Source organism: Trachemys scripta, chromosome 1 (genome assembly GCF_013100865.1).
Source record: "Trachemys scripta elegans isolate TJP31775 chromosome 1, CAS_Tse_1.0, whole genome shotgun sequence".
Taxonomy (NCBI): Eukaryota; Metazoa; Chordata; order Testudines; family Emydidae; genus Trachemys; species Trachemys scripta.
In genome coordinates, this window is record NC_048298.1 from 287,428,978 (window position 1) to 287,451,586 (window position 22,609).

The 22,609-nt window shown below is 46.6% G+C and overlaps 1 protein-coding gene across 1 annotated transcript; it reads left to right on the forward strand.

Annotated features, from left to right (window-relative positions):
* Positions 1-539: 539 nt before the first annotated feature.
* Positions 540-1,529, forward strand: CBY2 (chibby family member 2). The gene has a single exon (XM_034759441.1). It carries the CDS (start codon positions 540-542, stop codon positions 1,527-1,529), a length of 990 nt encoding a protein of 329 aa, XP_034615332.1.
* Positions 1,530-22,609: the final 21,080 nt, after the last annotated feature.

Here is a 22,609-nt window from a genome sequence, read left to right on the forward strand (position 1 = left end):
ACTAAGCAAGTTAGATGCCTGACTCCCACTGATATCAATAGGAGTCAGACATCTAACCTGCTAAGGTACTTTTGAAAATTGGGCCTAAACCTATAACATTTGATAACACATTTGCTTGTGAATAGACTGGGGATGAAATAGCAGAAGGAGCTAGAGTCCTGTCTTTTAGCCCCTTAACTATGCTCAGGATGAAGCTGTATTGTGCACAAAAAAGCTGGTAGATATAGTAGTATTAGTTTTGCCAGTGTCTGAAAAATTGTTTTCAGCCAACACAACCATTCTGACAGAGGCTGAGCAACGAACAGACTTTGAGAATTCACTTATTCCTTGTCAACTGAGTTCAGTTCTGTCTTTGAACTTCATAACTAATCCTGTTTATTTGTATTCCATATTCCAGCAGTCCTGACTGAGCTTCTCCGCAGACCCCTTTCTATCTACTCCTTGCTAAGGAAAACAGTCTACTATATAATTACTGAAGAAAATCTTTTCACACAGACTTCTTCACTTCGCTAAGTCAGCCCACATTTACTTTTGATCTGATGAATCACCAGATGCAACGGGCAGAACCAGATATGGATTACATTCCCCCACGGGTCAAGCTAAGTGATGAAACATTTGTTTTTGTAGATGGCAAATGGGTGAGTGAGACCTATAATCAGCCACCTTTTGCTTCCCAACAAAAACATTACAACAAGAAGATGCAGAATGACTGGACTCTCTGGGAGGAGAACAAAGCACTCTGGGAAGAGAACAAGGCCCTCCGGATTGAAAACAAGGCCCTCCGGGAGGAGAACAAAACTCTCCAGTGCCTCCGGACACAGAACAAAGCCATCCAGGTTATTTATGATGAGACCCTCCAGCAGGTTCTCCAGAAGGAGAACAAGCCCTTCCCAATCTTCCGAGAAAGGAACATAGGCTTCCAGGTCAGACAAGAGAACAAGGCCCTTCAGGTTGTTCGGGAAAAGAATATGGCTTTACAGGTACGCCGGGAGGAGACCCAAGCTGTCCCAGTCTTCCAGAAGGAGACCCAAGCTGTCCCAGTCTTCCCGAAGGAGACCAAAGCCACCCCAATCGAGGAGGAGAGCAAGGATGATGTCCCTGCCTTCCAGGAAGACAACAACCCAATCCAAGATGAGAGCAAGGCTGGCTCAGCCCTCCAGAAAAAGAGTAATTCTATCCAGGACATCTGGGAAGAAAGCAAAGCTGTCCCAGTTCAGGAGGAGAACAAGGCTTCCCCAGGCATCCAGGAGGAAAATGTGGCTCTCCAGGCTGTCCAGAAGCTAAACCAAACCCTCCAGGCCCTGCTAAAAGAGAACCAGACTCTTCTGGAAGAGAAAAAGGCAATCCAGGTTCTTCAGGAAGAGAACAAAGTCTTCTGGGAAGAAAACAATACGATGAAGCTGCAGCTAACTGTAGTGAAAGGCACAGTGTCAGAGATTATGGCCCGGATGGAAATACTGCAAAAGGAGCTCAATGCCCTTTCTCTTGTGCAGTGTAATGAGATGAGGAAGCCAGACAGGGGCTGGTAAATGAGTATCCACAAGCAGAAATGTGCAGCTTGGCGCTAAAGATCTGCTTGATCACATTTGATGAAAAAGCTCTCTCCGTGTTTCTAATAAAGTCCTGGTGGAGAGTCAGAAAAAACAGATGGGGGAATATTGCTTTATTCTGAGACTTGCAAGTATTGCTCTATCTTTATCTTCTCGTTTCCTCCTCTGATAACATGCATATTGGTGTGTGTCATGAAGTTGCTGGGTTAGTCATATTTCCTAGCCTCACATAAGCAAAAATTTCATCTGCTCGGGATTGATATATTTTAACTCTTAGGAGATCATGGGATTACCAACCAAGTGATTTTTTTTTAAAACTGTAATTCTAAGGATAAATAATAAGGCCTAAACGTGGCTTGTGATTCTGGGTGTCTAACATGAGATGCCTTAAAGGGCCTTGTTTTATAGAGGATGACTGCTCAACACTTTCTGAAAATCAGGGCCCTTCCAAGAATTTCTATATATTGTAGGTGATCATTTCCTAACTCAAGTGTTCCATCCAACACAAGGGAATTCTATCTAAGACCTCGTCTTGATCGATGAAGAATGGATCACAGAACTAAAAATTAATGGTAACATAGGTAGAAGTGATCATGACTTGATCACATTTATAATGTTCTACCAGAATAAAGTCAAAACCAGTAAAATATATATATGTGTATATATATATATATATATACACACACACACACTGAATGCTCTAAAGGGGCCATTTTCACAAAGCTGAAAACAATTATGAGCCAAATCAACTGGGAGGAAAAAATTAATCAGAAAAATGTGAATTATAATTGAGAATTGTTTAACAACACTTTACTAGATACCCCAAAAGCCACAATCTCATAATCAAGGAAGTAGGTTGTACTGGTAAAAAAAAAAAAAAAAAAATCTGGTTTAGAAGGGAAGTAAAGGCAGCTAAAAAAAATGAAAGAAAGGGAAGTTGACAGTAATGAATATATATCAGAATCTAGGAATTATAAAATATTGATAAGGGACACTAGGAGAAATCAGTGGCAAGCAGATTTAAGTTCAATCAGAAGGCATTTTTAAAGTGTATTAGGAACAAAAAGAATCCCGACAGTGATATTGGTTCATTACTTCATGGAAATGACAGAATTATCAATAATAATGCAGAAAAGGCACAAATATTCAATAAATATTTCTGTTCTGTTTTTAGGAAAAAACAGATGTTGTAGTCTTAATATATAATGATGATAACACTCTTTTCAGTCCATTAGTATCTTGGGAGGATGTTAAACAGCAGCTACTAAAGTTAGACATTTTAAAATCAGCAGGTACAGATAATGGATAATTATGTTCCTGAATGACTAACAGTGCTATATCCCAAGTATATCAGGATGTTATGATTCTTTAGAGGAAAAAGTTTTATAAGAATTGATATGGTAAATGAACCTTCTCTCTGATGCAATCTTCTGTGAGGAGCTAGAGGAGAAGGGCTTTCAAACTATCCTAATAGTTCAGGACCAGAAGTGAAGAAGATCGATATCTAAAGCTGATTGAGCTGTTCATTGGGTACAAGCTAGCCATCACATTTAAGCAAACTATGCAACAACAACAAAAATCAGAAACTCACACATGTTTGTGGAAAAGTGAAGAAAAGGCTGGCAAATGCATAAAGTCAAAAATTATTTAGAATTCAATTAAATGTTTGCAGAAAAGTTTCAGTCATTCTTCCCATACGCAAACAAAGAGACAAGAGAGATCTAGGTACACCTCTACCCCGATATAACGTGACCCAATATAACATGAATTTGGATATAATGTGGTAAAGCAGCGTTTGGGGGGGAGGGAGGGCTGTGCGCTCCAGCGGATCAAAGCAAGTTCAATATAATGCGGTTTCACCTATAATGTGGTAAGATTTTTTGGCTCCTGAGGACAGCGTTATATTGGGGTAGAGGTGTATTCAGAATACAATCGGCCTTCACACCTAATATTCCTTTTCTTGTGAAAAGTGCCATTACAATTGTAATGACAAGGATGCCATTTCTACCTCTTATCATTAAGGCTAAGATTTAGTCATGCATATTTTTAGTAAAAGTCATGGACAGGTCACAGGCAATAAACAAAAATTCACGGCCCTGTGACCTGTCCATGACTTATAGTATATACCCCTGACTAAGTCTTTGGTGTTCTGGGGGACTTCGGGGATGCAGCTGCTGCTCTGGAGGGGAAGCTCTGGGGCACCTGCTGGTACTGGGGGGGGGGGCTCCGGGGCACCCGCTGGTACTGGGGGAGCTCCAGGGTGCCTGCTGGTGATCAGGATGGGGGCTCCAGGGTGCTCATTGGTGCTCGGAGCTCTGGGGCACCGGCTGGTGCTGGGAAGGGGATGGGAGGGGGGCAGCATGAGACTGCCGCCATCGCTGCTGACAGGGGACTGCCCTGCCAGCCCAGGACCGCATCAGATGCAGCTGCTGCTGGCAGGGAGCAGCCCCGTCAGCCTTGGATCGTGGCAGCTGCTGCTGGCAGGGGGCAGCCTGGGACTGCCCCGCTGCTGCTGGTGGGGGGTGGCCCGGGACTCCTACCACAGCTGGTGAGGGGGACGGTCAGGACCACCACTGCTGTGGGAGGGGGGTGCAGCTGGCCCCGGGGCCGCCCAAGCTCAGGCAGCCCTGGGATTAGTCACACCTGCCAGCTGCAGAAGTCCCCAGGGGCCCAGAAAGTCACAGAATCCGTGACCTCCGTGACAGACTCGCAGCCTTACTCATCGTCACCCTCCTCTACAATCCCATATGGAAGTGTTTGTTCTAACTTGGGGATACGAGTGCTACTCACTGAATCACCAGCCCCTGGGTTTTACTTGGGAGATCTAAGTACTTACATAGTCTAAATCAGCTTACCATCTAAGAGCTAATCATATCACAGCATGAGATAGACACTGACTAATCTTACAACTGGAGCGGGTCAGAAAATGGATTTTTTTCCATGCAGAAAGTTTTCATGAAAATGCATACAAATAAATAAATAAAATTAAAAAATAAAAATAAAATCATCCTTTGTCTAACATTTCTATGGAAAATGTCAGTTTTCCAGCAAAAACTTGAAAACAAAAATATTTTGACTAACCTCCTGCCCCAAATGTTTCAATTCAGAAATGCTGCCACAGTGCCTGATAGGAGTTGTAGTTCAGTTGCCTCATGCTCCCATTCTCTTCTACGGACCAGGTTTCCTGGTTGTTCTACATCTCCCATAGTGCACCAGAGTTTACCCTCTTGAAGAAGGAAGATGGTGCAGCATGTGAGTTCCTGGCTATGGTGCATCATGAGACATGTAGTCTAGCCAGGGAGCCTGACCCAGAGAGGAGAATGGGGACGTGAGATAACCAAACTACAGCTCCTATGAGGCACTGCAGCAGAATATCTAAATCAAAGTGTTTTGGTTTTCATTTTTTTTTTGGATGAAAACTCAAAAATTTCCACAGCAAGCAGACACTTCATGAAAAACTACGTTTTGTCAAAAACCCAGTTTTCTGTTGAAAAACAATTTAGATAGAAAATGTTCAAACTGCCTTACAGTGGCCAAGGATATGGGCTCTTCCCTACTGAAAATGGACCTGCTAGAACAATCTCTTTGTTTTCTTCTCCTCTCACATATTTCTGTCTTTTTCCATTGCCTCTAGCCCCTGTTTAAAACACTCCCTCAAAGAGGTCTATAAACCCATTTCTTCCCACATAGCAACAGTATCATAAAATATTACTGAACTGGCAAAGATGTATATTACCAACCAGAACATCATGTCTCCTCCTGCCCCCAATATTTATTAACATCTCTCAACATATTGTATTGGGCCTTATCCTGCACATACTACTGAGTGCAGTGTTCATTAGCATGAGAAATCCCATTGATTCCAAGGGAGACTACTACCCTATAGTTAACTGTACATCCAATATTAAGCGGGCTGGACTCTTAGGGTCTGCTCTAAAGCCCATTGGAGCCAATAGAAAGACTCCTATTGACTTCAGTGGGCTTTGGATCAGGCCCTCATTGGGATATCTTTGAGACAAGTACATTATCTTTTATTTGTCTGCAAAGGACCATGCATATTTATAGAACCATATAAATATTCACAATGGGCTAGATCCTGAAGTCAATTGGGCTATTGGTTTGGGGCTAGATTGTGGTGTATAAGATGTGACTCTCTAGGGCCTGGTCTACACTATGAGTTTAATTCGAATTTAGCAGCGTTAAATCGAATTAACCCTGCACCCGTCCACACAACGAAGCCATTTATTTCGAAATAAAGGGCTCTTAAAATTGATTTCTGGACTCCTCCCCGATGAGCGGAGTAGTGCCGAAATCGATATTGTCATTTCGAATTAGGGTTAGTGTGGCCGCAATTCATATTGGCCTCCGGGAGCTATCCCACAGTGCACCATTGTGACCACTCTGGACAGCAATCTGAACTCGGATGCACTGGCCAGGTAGACAGGAAAAGCCCTGTGAACATTTGAATTTCATTTCCTGTTTGCCCAGCACAGGAGAGCACAGGTGACCACAAAGAGCTCATCAGCACAGGTAACCATGCAGGCCGATAATCGAAAAAAAGTACCAGCATGGACCGTACGGGAGGTACTGGATCTGATCGCTATATGGGGAGAGGATTCAGTGCTAGCAGAACTTCGTTCGAAAAAACAAAATGCCAAAACTTTTGAAAAAATCTCCAAGGGCATGATGGAGAGAGGCCACAATAGGGACTCAGAGCAGTGCCGCATGAAAGTCAAGAAGCTCAGACAAGCCTATTAGAAAACAAAGGAGGCAAACGGTTGCTCTGGGTCAGAGCCACAGACATGCCGCTTCTATGCTGAGCTGCTTGCAATTCTAGGGGGGGGTGTGTGCCACCACTACCCCACCTCTGACCATGGATTCCGATGTGGGGGTAATCTCATCAGCCACACATGAGGATTCTGCGGATGGGGAAGAGGAGGAGGAGGAGGAGGAGGAGGATGAGCTTGCGGAGAGCACACAGCACTCCGTTCTCCCCAACAGCCAGGATCTTTTTCTCAGCCTGACTGAAGTACCCTCCCAAGCCTCCCAAGCCAGTACCCAAGACCATGACCCCATGGAAGGGACCTCAGGTGAGTTTACCTTTTAAAATATAAAACATGGTTTAAAAGCAAGCATTTTTTAATGATTAATTTGCCCTGAGGACTTGGGATGCATTCATGGCCAGTACAGCTACTGGAAAAATTTGTTAACGTGTCTGGGGATGAAGCGGAAATCCTCCAGGGACATCTCCATGAAACTCTCCTGGAGGTACTCCAAAAGCCTTTGCAGAAGGTTTCTGGGCAGTGCAGCCTTATTCCGTCCTCCATGGTAGGACACTTGACCACGCCATGCTAGTAGCAAGTAATCTGGTATCATTGCATGACAAAGCCTGGCAGCATATGGTCCCAGTGTTTGCTGGCATTCAAGCAACATCCGTTCTTTATCTCGCTGTGTAATCCTCAGGAGAGTGATATCGCTCATGATAACCTGGTTGAAATACGGGAATTTAATTAAGGGGACAGAGGTGGCTGTTCCTACTGGGCTGTTTGCCTGTGGCTGAAAAGAAATCCTTCCCTGCAGTTAGCCAAGCGCAGGGAGGGGCGGAATTGGTGCTGAGCGTTTCGCCTTTGGCTAGCAGGGATCTTCCCTGATACCAGCCACGCGGTGTGGGGAGGGGTACAGCGATCATCCCAGATAATTCATGGCGGGGGGTTAGTTTGGTTTCTGCAGGGATCTTCCCTGATACCAGCCACGCGGTTGGGGGAGGGATAAAGCGATCATCCCAGAGAATTGGATGGGGGGGGGGGTTAGTTTGTTTTCTGCTGCTGAAGGTTAACAGGAAAACCACAGCAGTCAATGGGCTTTGCTTGGTATGTGGGAAAAGAGGGCGCAGAAGCCGAAAGACAATGGCTTACCATGGCCGCATGCAAACCGAATTCTGTTGCCCGGACCTGCATTTGTGATCTCTAACACCAAAGCCACAGACACTCAATATTAAGATGGAAAATGCGACCTTGTACTGAAATCACATGTGCTATGTAATGTGAATAGTGTTGTTCACCGTGAAAGAGTATAAGCATTGTTCTGTAAAATGTATCTTTTTAAAAACTTCTCTCCTTTTTTCCATCCCTCCAGCATTTTTCAAGCCTCCCTCCTCCGTCCCGAAGGCTATCTCAGATAAGGCGGCGGAGAAAGAGGACGCGAGACAAGATGTTCTCAGAAATAATGGAATGCACCCGCAATGAAAGAGCTCATTTGAATGAGTGGAAGGACACGGTATCTAAGTACAGGAAAGATGCCAGTGAACGTGAGGTCATGAGGGACGCTCGAGATGAGAGGTGGCAGGCTGCAATGCTGGGGCTGCTGCATGATCAAACGGACATGCTCCAGCGTCTGGTGGAGCTTCAGGAACGGCAGCAGGATAACAGAGTGCCACTGCAGCCGCTGTATAACCTCCCTCCCCCCTCACCATGTTCCATAGCCTCCTCACCCAGACGTGTAAGAACGCGGGGGGGGGGGGGAAGGCTCCGTGCACCCTCCCACTCCACCCCAGTGGACAGCCCAACCAAAAGGCTGTCATTATATTAAATTTTTTCAGTGGCCTTTAACTTCCCTCCTATCCTCCTCCCAAACCCTACCCGGGTTACCTTGTCGGTTCTCTCCCTATGTTTATAATCAATAAAGAATACATGATTTTTAAATGATAGTGACTTTATTTCCTTTAAAAGCAAGCTGTGATTTAAGGGGGGAGGGTGGTTTGCTTACAGGGAATGAGTCAATCAAGGGGGCGGGTTTTCAACAAACAGAACTTTCACACCGTAGCCTGGCCAGTCATGAAACTGGTTTTCAAAGCTTTTCTGATGCACAGTGCTTCCTGGTGTGATCTTCTAATCGCCCTGGTGTCTGGCTGTGCATAATCAGCAGCCAGGCGATTTGCCTCAGCCTCCCACCCTGCCATAAAGGTCTCCCCCTTAGTCTCACAGAGATTGTGGAGCACAGAGCAAGCAGCAATAACAATGGGGATATTGGTTTGGCTGAGGTTTGACTGAGTCAGTAACGAGCGCCAGCGACCTTTTAAACGTCCAAATGCACATTCTACCACCATTCTGCACTTGCTCAGCCTGTAGTTGAACAGCTCCTGACTCCTGTCCAGGCTGCCTGTGTATGGCTTCATGAGCCATCGCATTAAGGGGTAGGCTGGGTCCCCAAGGATAACTATAGGCATTTCAACATCCCCAATAGTTATTTTCTGGTCTGGGAAGTAAGTCCCTTCCTGCAGCCATTTAAACAGAGTAGTGTTCCTGAAGACGCGAGCGTCATGAACCCTTCCCGGCCAGCCCACATTGATGTTGGTGAAACGTCCCTTGTGATCCACAAGTGTTTGCAGCACCATTGAAAAGTACCCTTGCGGTTTATGTACTGGGTACCCTGGTGCTCCGGTGCCAAGATAGAGATATGGGTTCCATCTATCGCCCCACCACAGTTAGGGAACCCCATTGCGGCAAAGCCATCCACTATGACCTGCACATTTCCCAGAGTCACTACCTTTTGTAGCAGCAGCTCAGTGATTGCTTTGGCTACTTGCATCACAGCAGCCCCCACAGTAGATTTGCCCACTCCAAATTGATTCCCGACTGACCGGTAGCTGTCTGGCGTTGCAAGCTTCCACAGGGCTATCGCCACTCGCTTCTCAACTGTGAGGGCTGCTCTCATCTTGATATTCTGGCACTTCAGGGCAGGGGAAAGCAAGTCACAAAGTTCCATGAAAGTGCCCTTACGCATGCGAAAGTTTCGCAGCCACTGGGAATCATCCCACACGTGCAACACTATGTGGTCCCACCAGTCTGTGCTTGTTTCCTGGGCCCAGAATCAGCATTCCATGGCTATAACTTGCCCCGTTAACAGCATGATCTCCAAAGCACCGGGTCCCGTGGTTTGATAGAATTCCATGTCCATGTCCTCATCACTCTCGCCGTCGCGCTGCTGTAGCCTACTCCTCGCTGCCTGGTTTTGCAGGTTCTGGTTCCGCATAAACTGCACGATAAAGCATGAGGTGTTTACAATGTTCATGACTGCTGTCTTGAGCTGAGCGGGCTCCATGCTTGCTGTGATATGGCATCTGCACTGTTCACCCAGGAAAAAGGCGTGAAACGGTTGTCTGCCGTTGCTTCCCTGGAGATGGGGGAGGATGTACCCAGAACCACCCGCGACAATGTTTTTGGCCCCATCAGGCATTGGGATCTCACCCAGAATTCCAATGGGTGGAGGAGACTGTGGGAACTATGGGATAGCTATCCACAGTGCAACGCTCCGGAAATCGACGCTAGACCCGGTACATGGACGCACACCGCCGAATTAATATGCATAGTGTGTCCGCAAACATTTGACTTTATACAATCTGTTTCCAAAATTCGTATTCTGTAAATTCGGATTAATCCCGTAGTGTAGACATACCCTAGGAGTAGCCTATGAGAGTCAGAGAGACCTGCCTGAGTGTAGAGGGAGACACATTGTGCTCACTATACTCTGTGTGCCCAGACATAAGGACCAGATAGCCTTTTTAGGGCATTAAGGGAGCTTTTGCCCTCTCTAGCTCCCTTGCATGGGCAAGTAGTCCAAGTCACTAGCTAGCCCATAGTAAGTATACAGCATACTACAAATAAGATTACTGATTAATAAACTTTTTCTTTCAAAGAAGTAACCAAGTAACCAAGTGTAATGGGGTGTGTACCGACATACAGAGATTAATGTGAGCCTGAGGGGCAAATTAGGGTACCTGGCTACACATGGAGTGAGAGCCAGGCCTAACTGAACAAGAAGCCCAGCTGGGCAGGAGTAGGCTAGATTATAAAGCCAGGAAGTTTGCCGCAGAAAGGGGCTGCAGGGAGAGTGTCTGTAGTCACTCTCTGAGACCAGCGAGGACGGGAGGAGAAAACCTAAGAGGGAGAATAAGCCCTGGGATTCTAGCCCTGGAAGAAGGGTCAACCCCAGAGGAATTGTGGGGAAAGGAAGCCTGAGAGGGATAGATAGGAAGAAGCCCAAGGAAACAGCAGCAAGGGATAGGACTGTGCAGACCTTGGCTGCTTGTTATAGGCAGGGCCTCCCAGAGGATTCAGGGGGCCTGGGGTCTTCGGCGGCAGGGGTCCCCTGCCGCCGAATTGCCGCCGAAGACCCGGCACTTCAGTGGTGGGTCCCGGAGCGGAAGGACCCCCCGCCGCCGAACTGCTGCCGAAGAACCGGAGCGGAAGAAGCTCCAGGGGCCTGGGTCCCGCGAGAGTTTTCTGGGGTCCCCAGACTGAGTGAAGGACCCTGCTCCAGGGGCCCCGTAAAACTCTCGTGGGGGTCCCTGCGGGGCCCGGGGCCTGGAGCAAATTGCCCCACTTGCCTCCCCCTCTGGGCGGCCCTGGTTATAGGGTCCCTGGGCTAGAACCTGGTGTAGAGGACAGGCCTGGGTTCCCCTGCCAGCCACTGGGAAATGGCACAGGAGCGTTGGAGATGCCTACCAGAGAGTGGTCCGGAGAGACTTTGTAACCCCTGAAGGGGAGGACTATAGAGTGAACTGACAGTATGGTTGAGTCACAAAGAAGGAACACCCTGAATTATGAAAAGAGAGAGAGAGGGGTCACAGCTGGAGTAACTGATGGAAGAGAGTGCCAGACCTGGCAAGAGCTGATCCCTATAGCAGCCACAAGGAGTGTGAGCTCCTTCACCCCAAGTCTCCAGAAGATGTTTAGCTGGATTTCAAATCCCACATCTCAAACTAGCATTTAGGTGTGTAAATGCCCATTTTATGTATCCAATTGCCAATTTGAGTTATCCACATACGGGATTTGGGCATCCTAACAAAACCTCCATGTTTGAAAAGTGGACCTAGTCTCACAACTGGTATGACTAGAAAACCTGGAAATGTATTTCTCTTTCTCTCTGTCTTGGACTCCTGTGATGCAGAGCAATTTGGCAAAATCTTTCAGACAGAACATTGAAACCTTTAGATAATCTAACAAGACAGCAGCAAGAAGGTTTCTGCAATGTAATTGAAGGTAGCATCATTATAGAGAAAAGGAAAGGTCACAGTGAGAGTTACATCTTGCAGGGCGGCCTGAGAAGCATCTTGTCACTACAGTTTATAAGTCTCTAAATGATTAACCATCAAATTACTGAAAGGATGAATTATCTTTCACCTCGTATTTCGCTCAGATAACATCTGGCCAAATACCAGTAATAACTGTTTATTACAAAGTACTAAGGATAGAGCATCAGCTTTTACTTTTAGGACATCTAAATGTTGAGAGAAAAATTACCTCATGGTTGAAGATACAGGATTTAGCTCTGCAGAATTCAGGTGTGCAGTATTACATATATAATTGCAAAGTAAAAAGTGAGGGGAGGGACTGGGAAATCATCCTATTTTAATGAGGATGAGCCACCAGGTTGCTCCTGCCTAGTGACAGTAGCATAGCTAAAAAGGGGAGCATGTAGCTAAACACCTCATTTGCAGGCTGAGGATCATGTTTATGTCTATGTCTCCTCAGAGACACTCACTCTCTGTTTGCTCATTCTCTCTCTCTTTCTCTCTCTCTCATTATTTCTTTATTTATATTTTGGTGGCTCTGAGTCTGAATAGTGTTTCTTAATACTCTAGCAGGAAGCCAGGTCACAGCGGGGGCTGGGGAAGGTTGAAGGCAGAAGCTCTAGAGTGAAGCAGAGACAGAGAAGTTTTAAAGTTAATATTGTTTTTCCTATTTTTATAAAGTTCTTTGTTCAGTGTTAGAAAAAAATTGACTCTTTCTGTGATTCTTTACCAGTTTCTTATGACATGTGTGTCACACCAGGGTGTCAGAAGCCGATTCATTCTGAGACAGAACAAACAGAAGGAAAAGAAAATGCTGAAGTTCAGATAGCCATAAGATTTTTAGTTTGGTAAGTCCATGGAAAGACTTGAATGGAAGGATCTCTTTATCAGATTCTGAAATGCAAGGAAACTTAACACAAGGAGCGGGAGATTGCAGGTCAGCTTGTTACCTTACGCAATAAATCTCAGTCAGTGGATTTGTTTTTTGTGGTGAACAGCTTGGTTGATCTCATCTAACTTCATTCAGTGGCTGATTCAAGTCCCTCCATTGTGAGCAAAGGTTATTCCTTTGCTTTACAGTGGATTCAGGCAGGGATGTCAGTATTCATGGATGCAGGGCAGGACCAGGAGGGAAAAATGGTAGTTTAGGTTGGCAATGCTCTCAGAGTGTAAGGATCCATGGGACTAGAACCTGCGACAACTGACATTCCCACATCACCAGTCTGAGCCCATGCAGAGTTGTATCTAAGGAGATTAGGCACTGCAGGAAGTACCACCCAAAGGATTGAGCGTGATACCACTCTGAGGCCCTCTGATTGGCCCACCACATTATTTCACCCAGGAAGTTGTCTTGTCAACAACACAGATTTCTGGCCTGCTGTGACTCCAGACTGCACCTTGCTTTCTGATCTCCAGTCTGTGACCCCAGTCTGACTCTGACCCTTGCCTCCTGATTCCAGCCTGGTAACTATTTCTGATCTGTGGCCTCCAGCTTCAGCCTAACTCTGACCCTGACTTCTGATTATACCCTGGTAACTACTTCTGCTCTCTGATCTCTGACCTTGACCTGAGTCTGACTCTTGCTTAGTGATCCTGGCTCTAGTGATTACTCCGATTCCTGCTTACTGGCTACTGCTTCAAGGCCCTCCTTGACTTGTGGGCACGAGCCCAGCTGTGACTGCTAGGCTAGACTGCTTATACCTTGGTTCATTACATGGAGGTATTAGAGGTGTTGAGATCCTTTCATCCCATGACCAGTTCTTTGGCTCTGTGTCCTGCTTGGCTGATGAAGGCCTGTAGGGAACGACTGTGTCCATTGCTGGTGGAAATCACTGGTGTATTTTGTAGAGGGATGCAGCGGGGGAGAACGGGACTCGGGGGAGGAGAGAGGGCAGCTTGTTTTAAGGAAGCTGTTGTCCAGCCTTTGCTCTTGGAACCAGTGCTTGCTGCTGACAGTTGGGATAACTATTGTTCAGTGACTATTCTTCTCTCTTTGGTTAAGATTACAGAGAAGTTTGTGGTGCACTAGCTCCCCAAGTACCAAGATGTCTCAAGACCTTTTGATCCTCAGCTATCAAGTACAAACCTGGACAGAGACAGCCTTGGTGGCATTTAACGGAGTGTCTCTTCCTGTTGATGGACAAAGATCAGTGTTCATGCAAGTAAGTCTAGCAGCTGCTGTCAATTTTGTTAATTGTGTGGTTTTGCTGATTTACTTCAACAGGAGTGGGTAAGGCAACTCTTGGATGGCACCCATTCCTGCCATGGTGAATGTTCACAGCTAGTGATGCTGAACAATTGTTCTTCATCTGTTGGCGCTAACGTGTTCTGCAGGACTCCATCTTGTCTCCCCTCTTGTTTACCATAAGGTAGGAAGGATTGAGGAGAATGCAGGAGCTGCAGTGCCTTTAGTTTGCTAATCATGTGAATGGAAGAATGGTGCAATGGTCCCCGTAGAGACAGATATTTGTAGGAACTGCTCATTGATAAGACTAAGGCAGGCTTAGGGAAAATTGTGGGTAATTTTTTTTTTTTTAATGGTGCCTAAGTTGCTTATTGATTTGAATGTTCCTGGAAGCTGATATAATAGCTGTCCTTTTCTGAAGTGTGCTGATAGGATATTTACCTATGCAATTTACCCTTTGTAGAGAGAAAATATATCTGTTTGCCTGTTCATATTGTAGTTGATTAGCACCTTATTTTTCCCACTGTTCATCTTGTGTAACACTTTTGGAAAGCCAGGATACAGTAGGTCACCATCACTCTCTTAGCTGTTTGTAATGTCAACTTTTTGTAAACTAGATTATTGACAATAGTAGGGCTAGGAATGAGTCCTGACTTTCATGTTCTTATTGGATGGTCTGCCATGGATTCTTCATTCAGATGTTACTCAAGTCGTCTTTTTACGCATCTCTCTGAAAACACACATACATCTTCTTTCCAGCTACCCCAAAGCAGAGGGGAAATGACAGCTAAAGTATGTTCAAGGCTCTTTGGCTCTCCCTTTTGACCGGCCTGCTTCTGCTGCCATTTAAGTAAATGAGAGTTTTGTCATTGATTTCAATGGGAGCAGGATCAGGCCATATGAAATAAATTCTGTTGTCAGGTCACTAGAGACAATCCACCATCTCCTTCCATTGTAGGGTCTCTCAGATTCTGAGCCACCCATTTCAATGCTCCTAATAAAGGCCCTGATTCCACAAGATACTTAAGCACGTGAATAGTCCCATTGAGTTCAGTGGAACTATTCATGTTCTTAAAGCTATGCATGTGCGTAAGTACCTTGCTGAACTGGGGGGTGTAACTAGTAACTTTCCTCTGTCTGCGACATTCTGGTTCTAAAGCAGACTTCCCTATTCCATGGTATTCATGATACTATTCTCATACATAGGTAATGTCCAGAGAAATGCAGAGAAGGTGAGTCAGGAATTCTTAACTATAAATTATTTGTATAAAAATTTACATAGAGAGACTATTTTAAACAGATATCTATCTACTTATGTGTGCCCCATTATCATAGCATTTGAGAACCTGACAATCTTTAAAATATTTAGCCTCTCAAAACCCTTGCGAAGAAGGGAAGTGCTAACCTCCTTTTACAGATGAGGAATTGAGACTAATCAGTGGTGATTAGGCCAAGGCCCTCTCCACCAGACCATCCTTCCCACCCTAGTAGATAACTTACCAGAACTTCGAGCATTCTGTGTGCCTCAGACAGGCTGATGATTCTGATATGAGATACTCGAGTGCAAATTCAGAATAACTGTACTGTAGCTAATGAAGTTACCACACATTTAGATAAGAATCTGGTTCTAAACGTTTATAGAAGTTGCCTATACTCATTTCTCCCACTATATCTGTGGGATTATAGATATGCCTTGTTGAAACCCATTCCATATTCAGACCTATTGGTCTGATCCTGCTCCCATTGAAAGCAATCACAAAATTCTCTCTGACTTCAATGGGAACAGATTGGGTTGCAAGTTTGTATGTGTCTAAATAGCATAACCAAATCTGTCAAAATTGCAAACATATTCATATTTGCTCTTTTAAAGCTTCTGTGCCTCTGGGTTAATAGGGGGTGGAGGTGTTGGTGTTGGTGTTGGGGCACTCAGAACTATCTATTTTTAGAAAATTATAAATGACAGAAATGTTTTCAAAATGCAAATTGAACATCTCTTTCTTTTGATCCTGGGCTATGCCAGAGCTCTAACATACATCTTTGATCCTGTGGCAGTGTCTGGAGAAATTATGGGATTCTAATATGGAATAATAGATTTTCATCAAGACTTCTGGCTTTAGGAAATTGTTTAATCTCCATTCTCAGTGGCTGTTTCTTTGATGCAGCTGTGACTGAAGGGTCCCAAGTGTTGGGGAAAACAGCTCATCAGCTCAGAACAAAGCTGATTATGTAAATTACACATTAAGATTCAGCTTTGATTTAATTTTATTCTGTAAATAAATATCCCATTAACATCCATCTGTTAAAAGTCAGGTAAGACATTTTCAAAAACTACATTGTTGTGGCAGATGTGAATGTACCACAGATAGTGAAAGGGAGGTGGTGTTAGATTGTCAAAGTACAAAGCATGGAGCAAATTCTTAAAATAGCAAGAAGGCTATAACATTTATTTTGAACAAAAAGCTTTCTGATTTTTTAAGACAGGCAATGATTCCATTTGTGGCCTTGCTGTTTGTATAGCACAAAATGCTGTCTCTGATTGCTGTCACAGATCAATAATTATAGTTCATGAATTCACTTCAAAATAAAAAAAATACTTCAGCTGATGAGGAGGTCAGCACTAAATTATCTGCAAGCTTTTTTGTTTAATGGCATTTTATTTCAACAGCTTATTTCTGAATAGTAATCTTTTTCTGGTTTATTTGGCTTTCCACTGCCAAAATTGTAAAAGATTACAGAGATCAGGAATAAAATGATGAAAACATATTGTGTTCCCTAAACTACTCTTGGAGAAGAAAAAAGGTTCAAGTACTCATAACCTGAAGCTATTCTTGTCTTAATTTTAAATAACAAAGGAGTTCATGGGCACCACAAGTGAGCATTTGACAAAGGAGCTCATCTGGGCTAGACTGGATTTCATTTACTCTGATTTAGTGGAGTTATTCTGAATTTACATCAGAAACAGGCTCTTAAATTTACTTTAATGTCATGAGGGAAGATCTAGTGGTACTATTTTAGTTCCCTATACAATGTAGAAGGGATATTACCAAGGGCTACATCCCTACATTGGGACATTCCTCCTAGCCCACAGTAAGGCCTTGTCTGCACTAGGAGAGTTTTGTTGACAAAAGTTATGTTGACACTCAAAAAGCGCTATAATAAAAATTGGTATTGCATGTTCACACTCGCTCCCTCTGTCGGCAGAGCGCGTTCACAGTTGGGGCACTATCATCGACTGTGAGCAATGCACTGTGGGTACCTATCCCACAATGCAGTTTGACATCTTCTGCCGCTAGGTGTTGTGGGAAGGTGGAGTGGATCACAGCACATCTTGAGACCAGGCTCAATGTCCTACGATGCATTGTTTTCCTTCCCAGCATTCCATGGGCTTCTGTCTTTCTTTTGCAGCATATTTCAACGGCCCTTGTTTGCTGTGCATCCCGGCATCTGAAGGGATGGATCCCGCACTGCTCTCCTGTGCTCTGATAACTCTCATTAACACATCGCGAATGGCAGTGCAGTTAATCACGTTCCTAAATGAACGTGCCTGACCTGGTGTGTGATATGGATAGGAGCAACTTTAGATTGCTTTTGGCATTCACTGAACAGCTGCACAAGGTGGACCCATCGCTTTTGGGCTCAGGAAACAAGCACTGAATGATGGGATTGCATTGTCATGCAGGTTTGGGATGACTAGGAGTGGCTACAGAACTTTCGGATGCGGAAAGCCGCCTTCCTGGAACAGTGTGTGGAGCTCGCCCCAGCACTGCGGCTCAAGGACAACAGAATGAGAACTGCTCTATCGGGAGAGAAGTGTGTGGCAATCGCAGTGTGGAAGCTTGCGACTCCAGACTGCTACTGGTCGGTTATAAATCAGTTTTGAGTCAGGAAGTCGACCATTGGGGCTGCATTAGTACAAATGTGCAGGGCAATTAATCGCATCTTGCGATGAAGGACCATGACTGGGAAATGTGCGTGAAATATTGGATGCCTTTGCAGAATTGGGTTTCTCTAACTGTGGAGGGGTGATAGATGGCACATATATTCCAATTTTGGCACCAGACCACCTTGCAATGGAGTACATCAGTAGGAAGGGGTACTTCTCCATTGTGTTGCAGGCGCTTGTGGATCACTGTGGGTGTTTCACTGACATCAACGTGGAGTGGTCCGGGAAGGTGCATGACGCATGCATCTTCAGGAACACCGGTCTGTATAGAAAGTTGCAAGCAGGGACTTTCTTTCCAGACCAGAAGATTACAGTGAGGGATGTTGAAATGCCCATAGTGATCCTGGGAGTCCCGGCATGCCCCTTACAACCATGGCTCATGAAACCTTACATGGGATACCTGGACAGCAGTAAGTAGCGGTTCAACAACCATGGAATGTGCCTTTGGAAGATTAAAGGCGCTCTGGTGATGCCTTTATGGCAGGTTAGACCTCAATGAGGGTTATAAAACCATGGCCATAGCTGCATGTTGTATGTTGCATAATCTTTGTGAAGCTAAGGGTGAAAGGTTTGCTCAGGGGTGGAGTGCTGAGGTAGAACATCTGTCTGTTCCTTTTGAGCAGCCAGATACCAGGGATACCACAGGAGTCCAGAGGCTGTAACGTAGCTAGGGGGGGAGCAGGGGTAGTGGCTGCTACCCCACTAAGCATGTTGTCAAAAAGTGGCGCCTTAGGGATTAACATGGCGCCAATGGCGCCAGCGGGGCCCATGCTCCGCTCTTAAGCTTGGCACTGCCGGCGCTGGGCTCCTGCAGCAAGGCAGGCTTTGCCAGTAGCAGCCAAGCTTCTTCCCCCAGCGTGCTGTGTACCTGCCCCGCCCCTCCCTGCCGCCGATCAGCTGTCTCCCAACTGATCGGCGGCAGGGAGAGGAGGGGGAAGAGCTGAGGTCCAGCAAGCTGGCCGCTCCTGGGAGGAGGATAGGTGGGGGTCCAGCTCCAGCAATATTTGGGGCCGGGTGTCCCCCCCCGGCCCCACCTGCAGCCCCCCCCCCCCCCTCCCCCCGGGGCCCCCCGCCCCCCCCTTCTGCCCCCCCCCCCCCCATGCTCGCCTTTCACGGCCCCCGGAGCAGAGTGTCCCTGTCTCTTTGGTGTGCAGCTTCATGTTGCCTCCGCCCCCCATCTCCACTGCCAGGGCAGATTGACTCTGAGCCTGCCCTTTCCCTCTCAGACCCTTTCATTTTCTGGCAGGACTCTCCAGCAGCACAGGAGCCCCTCCCACCCGCAATCACCGCTCCTGCCCCATGCTGGGCAAGGAGGCAGCCCCATCCCTCACCCCCAGTGAGGCTACAGTCAGGGGCAACAGCAGGGGAGGAGGTGCATGCAGAAGCCCCTGGCACCCACCATGGGGGAGGCGAGGGAGATTCCTGGACCTGGGGGGGCCCTAGGAACACATGCAGTGACAGTGGTGGGGGTGAGTGTGCTGCTGGGGGGATGGGAAAGGGGGGCTCCCCCCCAGAGCTTGCTGCTGCCGGCAGGGAAAGGGCTGGCGGGAGTCCTCCTCTCTGGCCCCTGTCCTGGAGCAGCCTGCCTGCATCCCAAACTCATCCCCAGCTCTGCCCCACCCCAGAGCCCACACCCCCAGTCAGAGCTTTCACCACCGCACCACACCCTCAACCCTAGCCCTGAGTCCCTCCAGCACCCCAAACGCTTTATCCCCAGTCCCAGCCAGAGCCCTCATCCCCCCACATCCTGACCCTCTGCCCGAGCCCTGAGCCCTTCCAGCACCCCAAACACCTTATCCCCAGTCTCAGCCAGAGCCCTCACCCCCTACTCCTCTACTCTGGTGGCTCCAGACAATACGGAGTCTTTTTTTCACATGGGGGTAAGCTCCCAGTTTGCTCCCCCCCGCCTCAGAGGCTGCCTGCCCCACTTTGAAGGCTTTCCCTTTACAGCACTCACCTGCCAGGAGGTTGCAATTTGAGGCTGGGGCTTTGGAGAGACGGACCCCTGGTGGTGTCGCCCTCTCACACACACCCCGGCTGGTCTCAGCTGATCCCTTTGCTACAGTGTGTGCACGGTCCAGGGAGTGGGGGCTGCAGGGGCTGGGCCAGCTTCGCAGTGCTTAGCTCTGGTGCCTTTCCCGAGCTGGCAGAGAGGTTTGCGGAGTGGGGGGGGCACCCCCCCACTTGGACCCAGCCTTGGGCTTGTGACACAGCAAATCTGGCATTGTGGGGGGTATGGTGTGTGGGGGGAGGAAAGCCCCTGGTATCCGGCAGTAGCTTCCATCACATAATCAAATGTGGTAGAAATGTCGTCTGTACACTTGTAACACTTACCACTACAGCATTAGTCAGTCTTGTAACATGTGAATCCCTTGCAAGAGCCAAGAGGCCCACATTTTTTTAAACATTTTGTCTTCGCCCTTTTGTTGGCACTTTTTAAAATGCAAAATAACACACGTACTTATAAAACAATATCATTCTTGTGTTTTTATTTTAAGTACAAAATAACTATGTATAATGAATTTAAAAGTATGTAATTAGTAATTTGATATGTCAGGTGGTGCCTTTTTTTAATGTGTTCGTTCCCCCTGATGTTAGAACCTGGCTATGCCCCTGCCCAGAGGGAGACAATTTGAATCAGAGAGGCTTTGAGGCAACACTTTGAAAATGAGAACCGGTAATGTATATCTCTGTGATTGGTGCTGCAATGTTACAGTACATGTAGTTTTCCTGGGAAGTAATGGTGACATTTGGGGCCTTAAATTCCAGTTAGCAAATGATTAAACTGCCTGTGTGTGTCTTGGTAGTGCCTGCTATTTCAATTTGTAGGACACAAATAAAGCTTAGTTATTGTTCAAAAACTTTGCTTTTATTTCAGAAAAAACAACACACACACACACACACACATACACACACACACACACACACACACACGCTTGGTGGGAAAGGAGATACCAGGGAAGAGCAGACTTTCACAGCTGTGTGTAGGTCCAGCTATCATTTTGAAAGTTGTCCAAGAGGGGTGGCGTGAACGGGAAACCGAGAACTTCCGGAAAGCTGAAAGGTATGCACATTTGGAGTTTGAGGGAGGGGGGCACGGAAAAGAGTTCTGAATGTGCTGCAGGGGAGGGCGGACGTGCATCTGCTCAGTCTGCAGCATTATTAAGGACTTCAGCATCTGCGTTTGCTCCTCCATTACTTTAATCATCCGCACAGTAGCATCCTTAATGAACTCCTGATTTTCTTTTCTGTCCTGCCTTTCGGCTTCTCTCCACTCCCTGCGTTCCCTTTTCTCTGCATTGGAGAACTCCATTACCTCCTGGAACATGCCTTCTTTGCTTGGGCACTTTTTTATCTGACAGAAACACTCTTCCAGTGTATGTGGGGTATCCCTCAAGATCACATCTGCAGAAGCACAAGAAACAATGCACGGAAGCATGATTGTTAAGTTCACACACAGCATTGAAACATTTCAGTAAAATACACTTCTGGTAGCATAACATCACTTTCTCACTGTCCCTTGGCAAGCGCACATCTTGGTGAACACCCAAAGCATAGTGAGTGTTGGCTGGGGGGGCTCTCTACATGGGGAAAAGAGCATGCTGCAAGGGTTGCAGTACAACTGACTAGGGAAAAAATTCTAAAATTTTCCCACATTTTTCCACAGCCGGGGGTCATTGCAGCAGATATCTCACTGCTGAGGGTAAGCAGGGAAGCAAGGGCACATCTACTACACACTTGTGCATTCCTCTCTGGTCCCTATGCTGCTCGCCTGTATGCTGCTTTGGTCCCTACACAAGTGATTGCTGAATGGCGTGGGAAAGTTTCCTACAATGGTGGGAGGAACAAAGCATTTCTGCTAAGGAACCTTCGGCAGAGGAACGTTTCCAGGAACGTTTCCTAGAGATCTCTCTGGAGGATTCCCGTGCGATCTCGGCGTGCATCAACACACTGTTCCGACGTACTAATTAACTGCACAGAGAAATGTCTGATACACAGAAACACAGCCAGCCCTATACATTTCTATACCCTGAATCCACCTCCGCACTACACAGACCACAGCCACAGACCAGGTGTCCCCTCTACTACTTTTTGCTCACTGGAGAGCAACTGCTGAGACTGGCTAGATACCTTTGGAGTGGTGAACAGTTTCTGGCTGCCTGCCCCACTGGGCGACCCAGCTGTGGGCTCCACATTGTCATCTAACTCCACCTCTTCATCAATGACTTTGTCCTCCAGGTTAGGTTGTCTTTCTGCTGCTTCAAGGACCGCCGAAGTATCCACAGGGCTCTTGGCAGTGGAGGTGGGGTCACCACTAAGGATAGGGTCCAGCTTCTTATAGAACCGGCAGGTCTTGGGTGCAGCACCAGAGCACTGGTTTGCCTCCCTTGCCTTATGGTATGCCTTCTTCAGCTCCTTTATCTTCGCTCTGCACTGCAGCGTGTCCCAATCATAGCCCTTTTCACACAAGCCTCGAGAAATCTGCCCGTAGGTATCAAAATTCCTATGGTTCAAGCGCAGCTGGGACTGCACTGCCTCCTCTCCCCAAATACTGAGCAGATCCAGCAGATCCGCAATGGTCCAAGTGTGAGGTCACCTGGGAAGATGTGATGAGACCTCTCCACACCGAGCAAACAGGAAATGGAATTTCTAAAATTCCTGGGGCTTTAAAATGAGAGGGGTGGATGGTTGTTTACCTGGCTGCAGGGCAGTGGAATTCAAACTGCTGACCAGAGCAGTCAGGATGGGCATATTGGGACACCTCTGGGAGGCCAATTAAAGCAATAAAATCAAGCGCGGTGTCTACACTGGTAGTTTGTCGACCAAAGTTTTGCTCAAAATGCCTTATGTCTCTCATC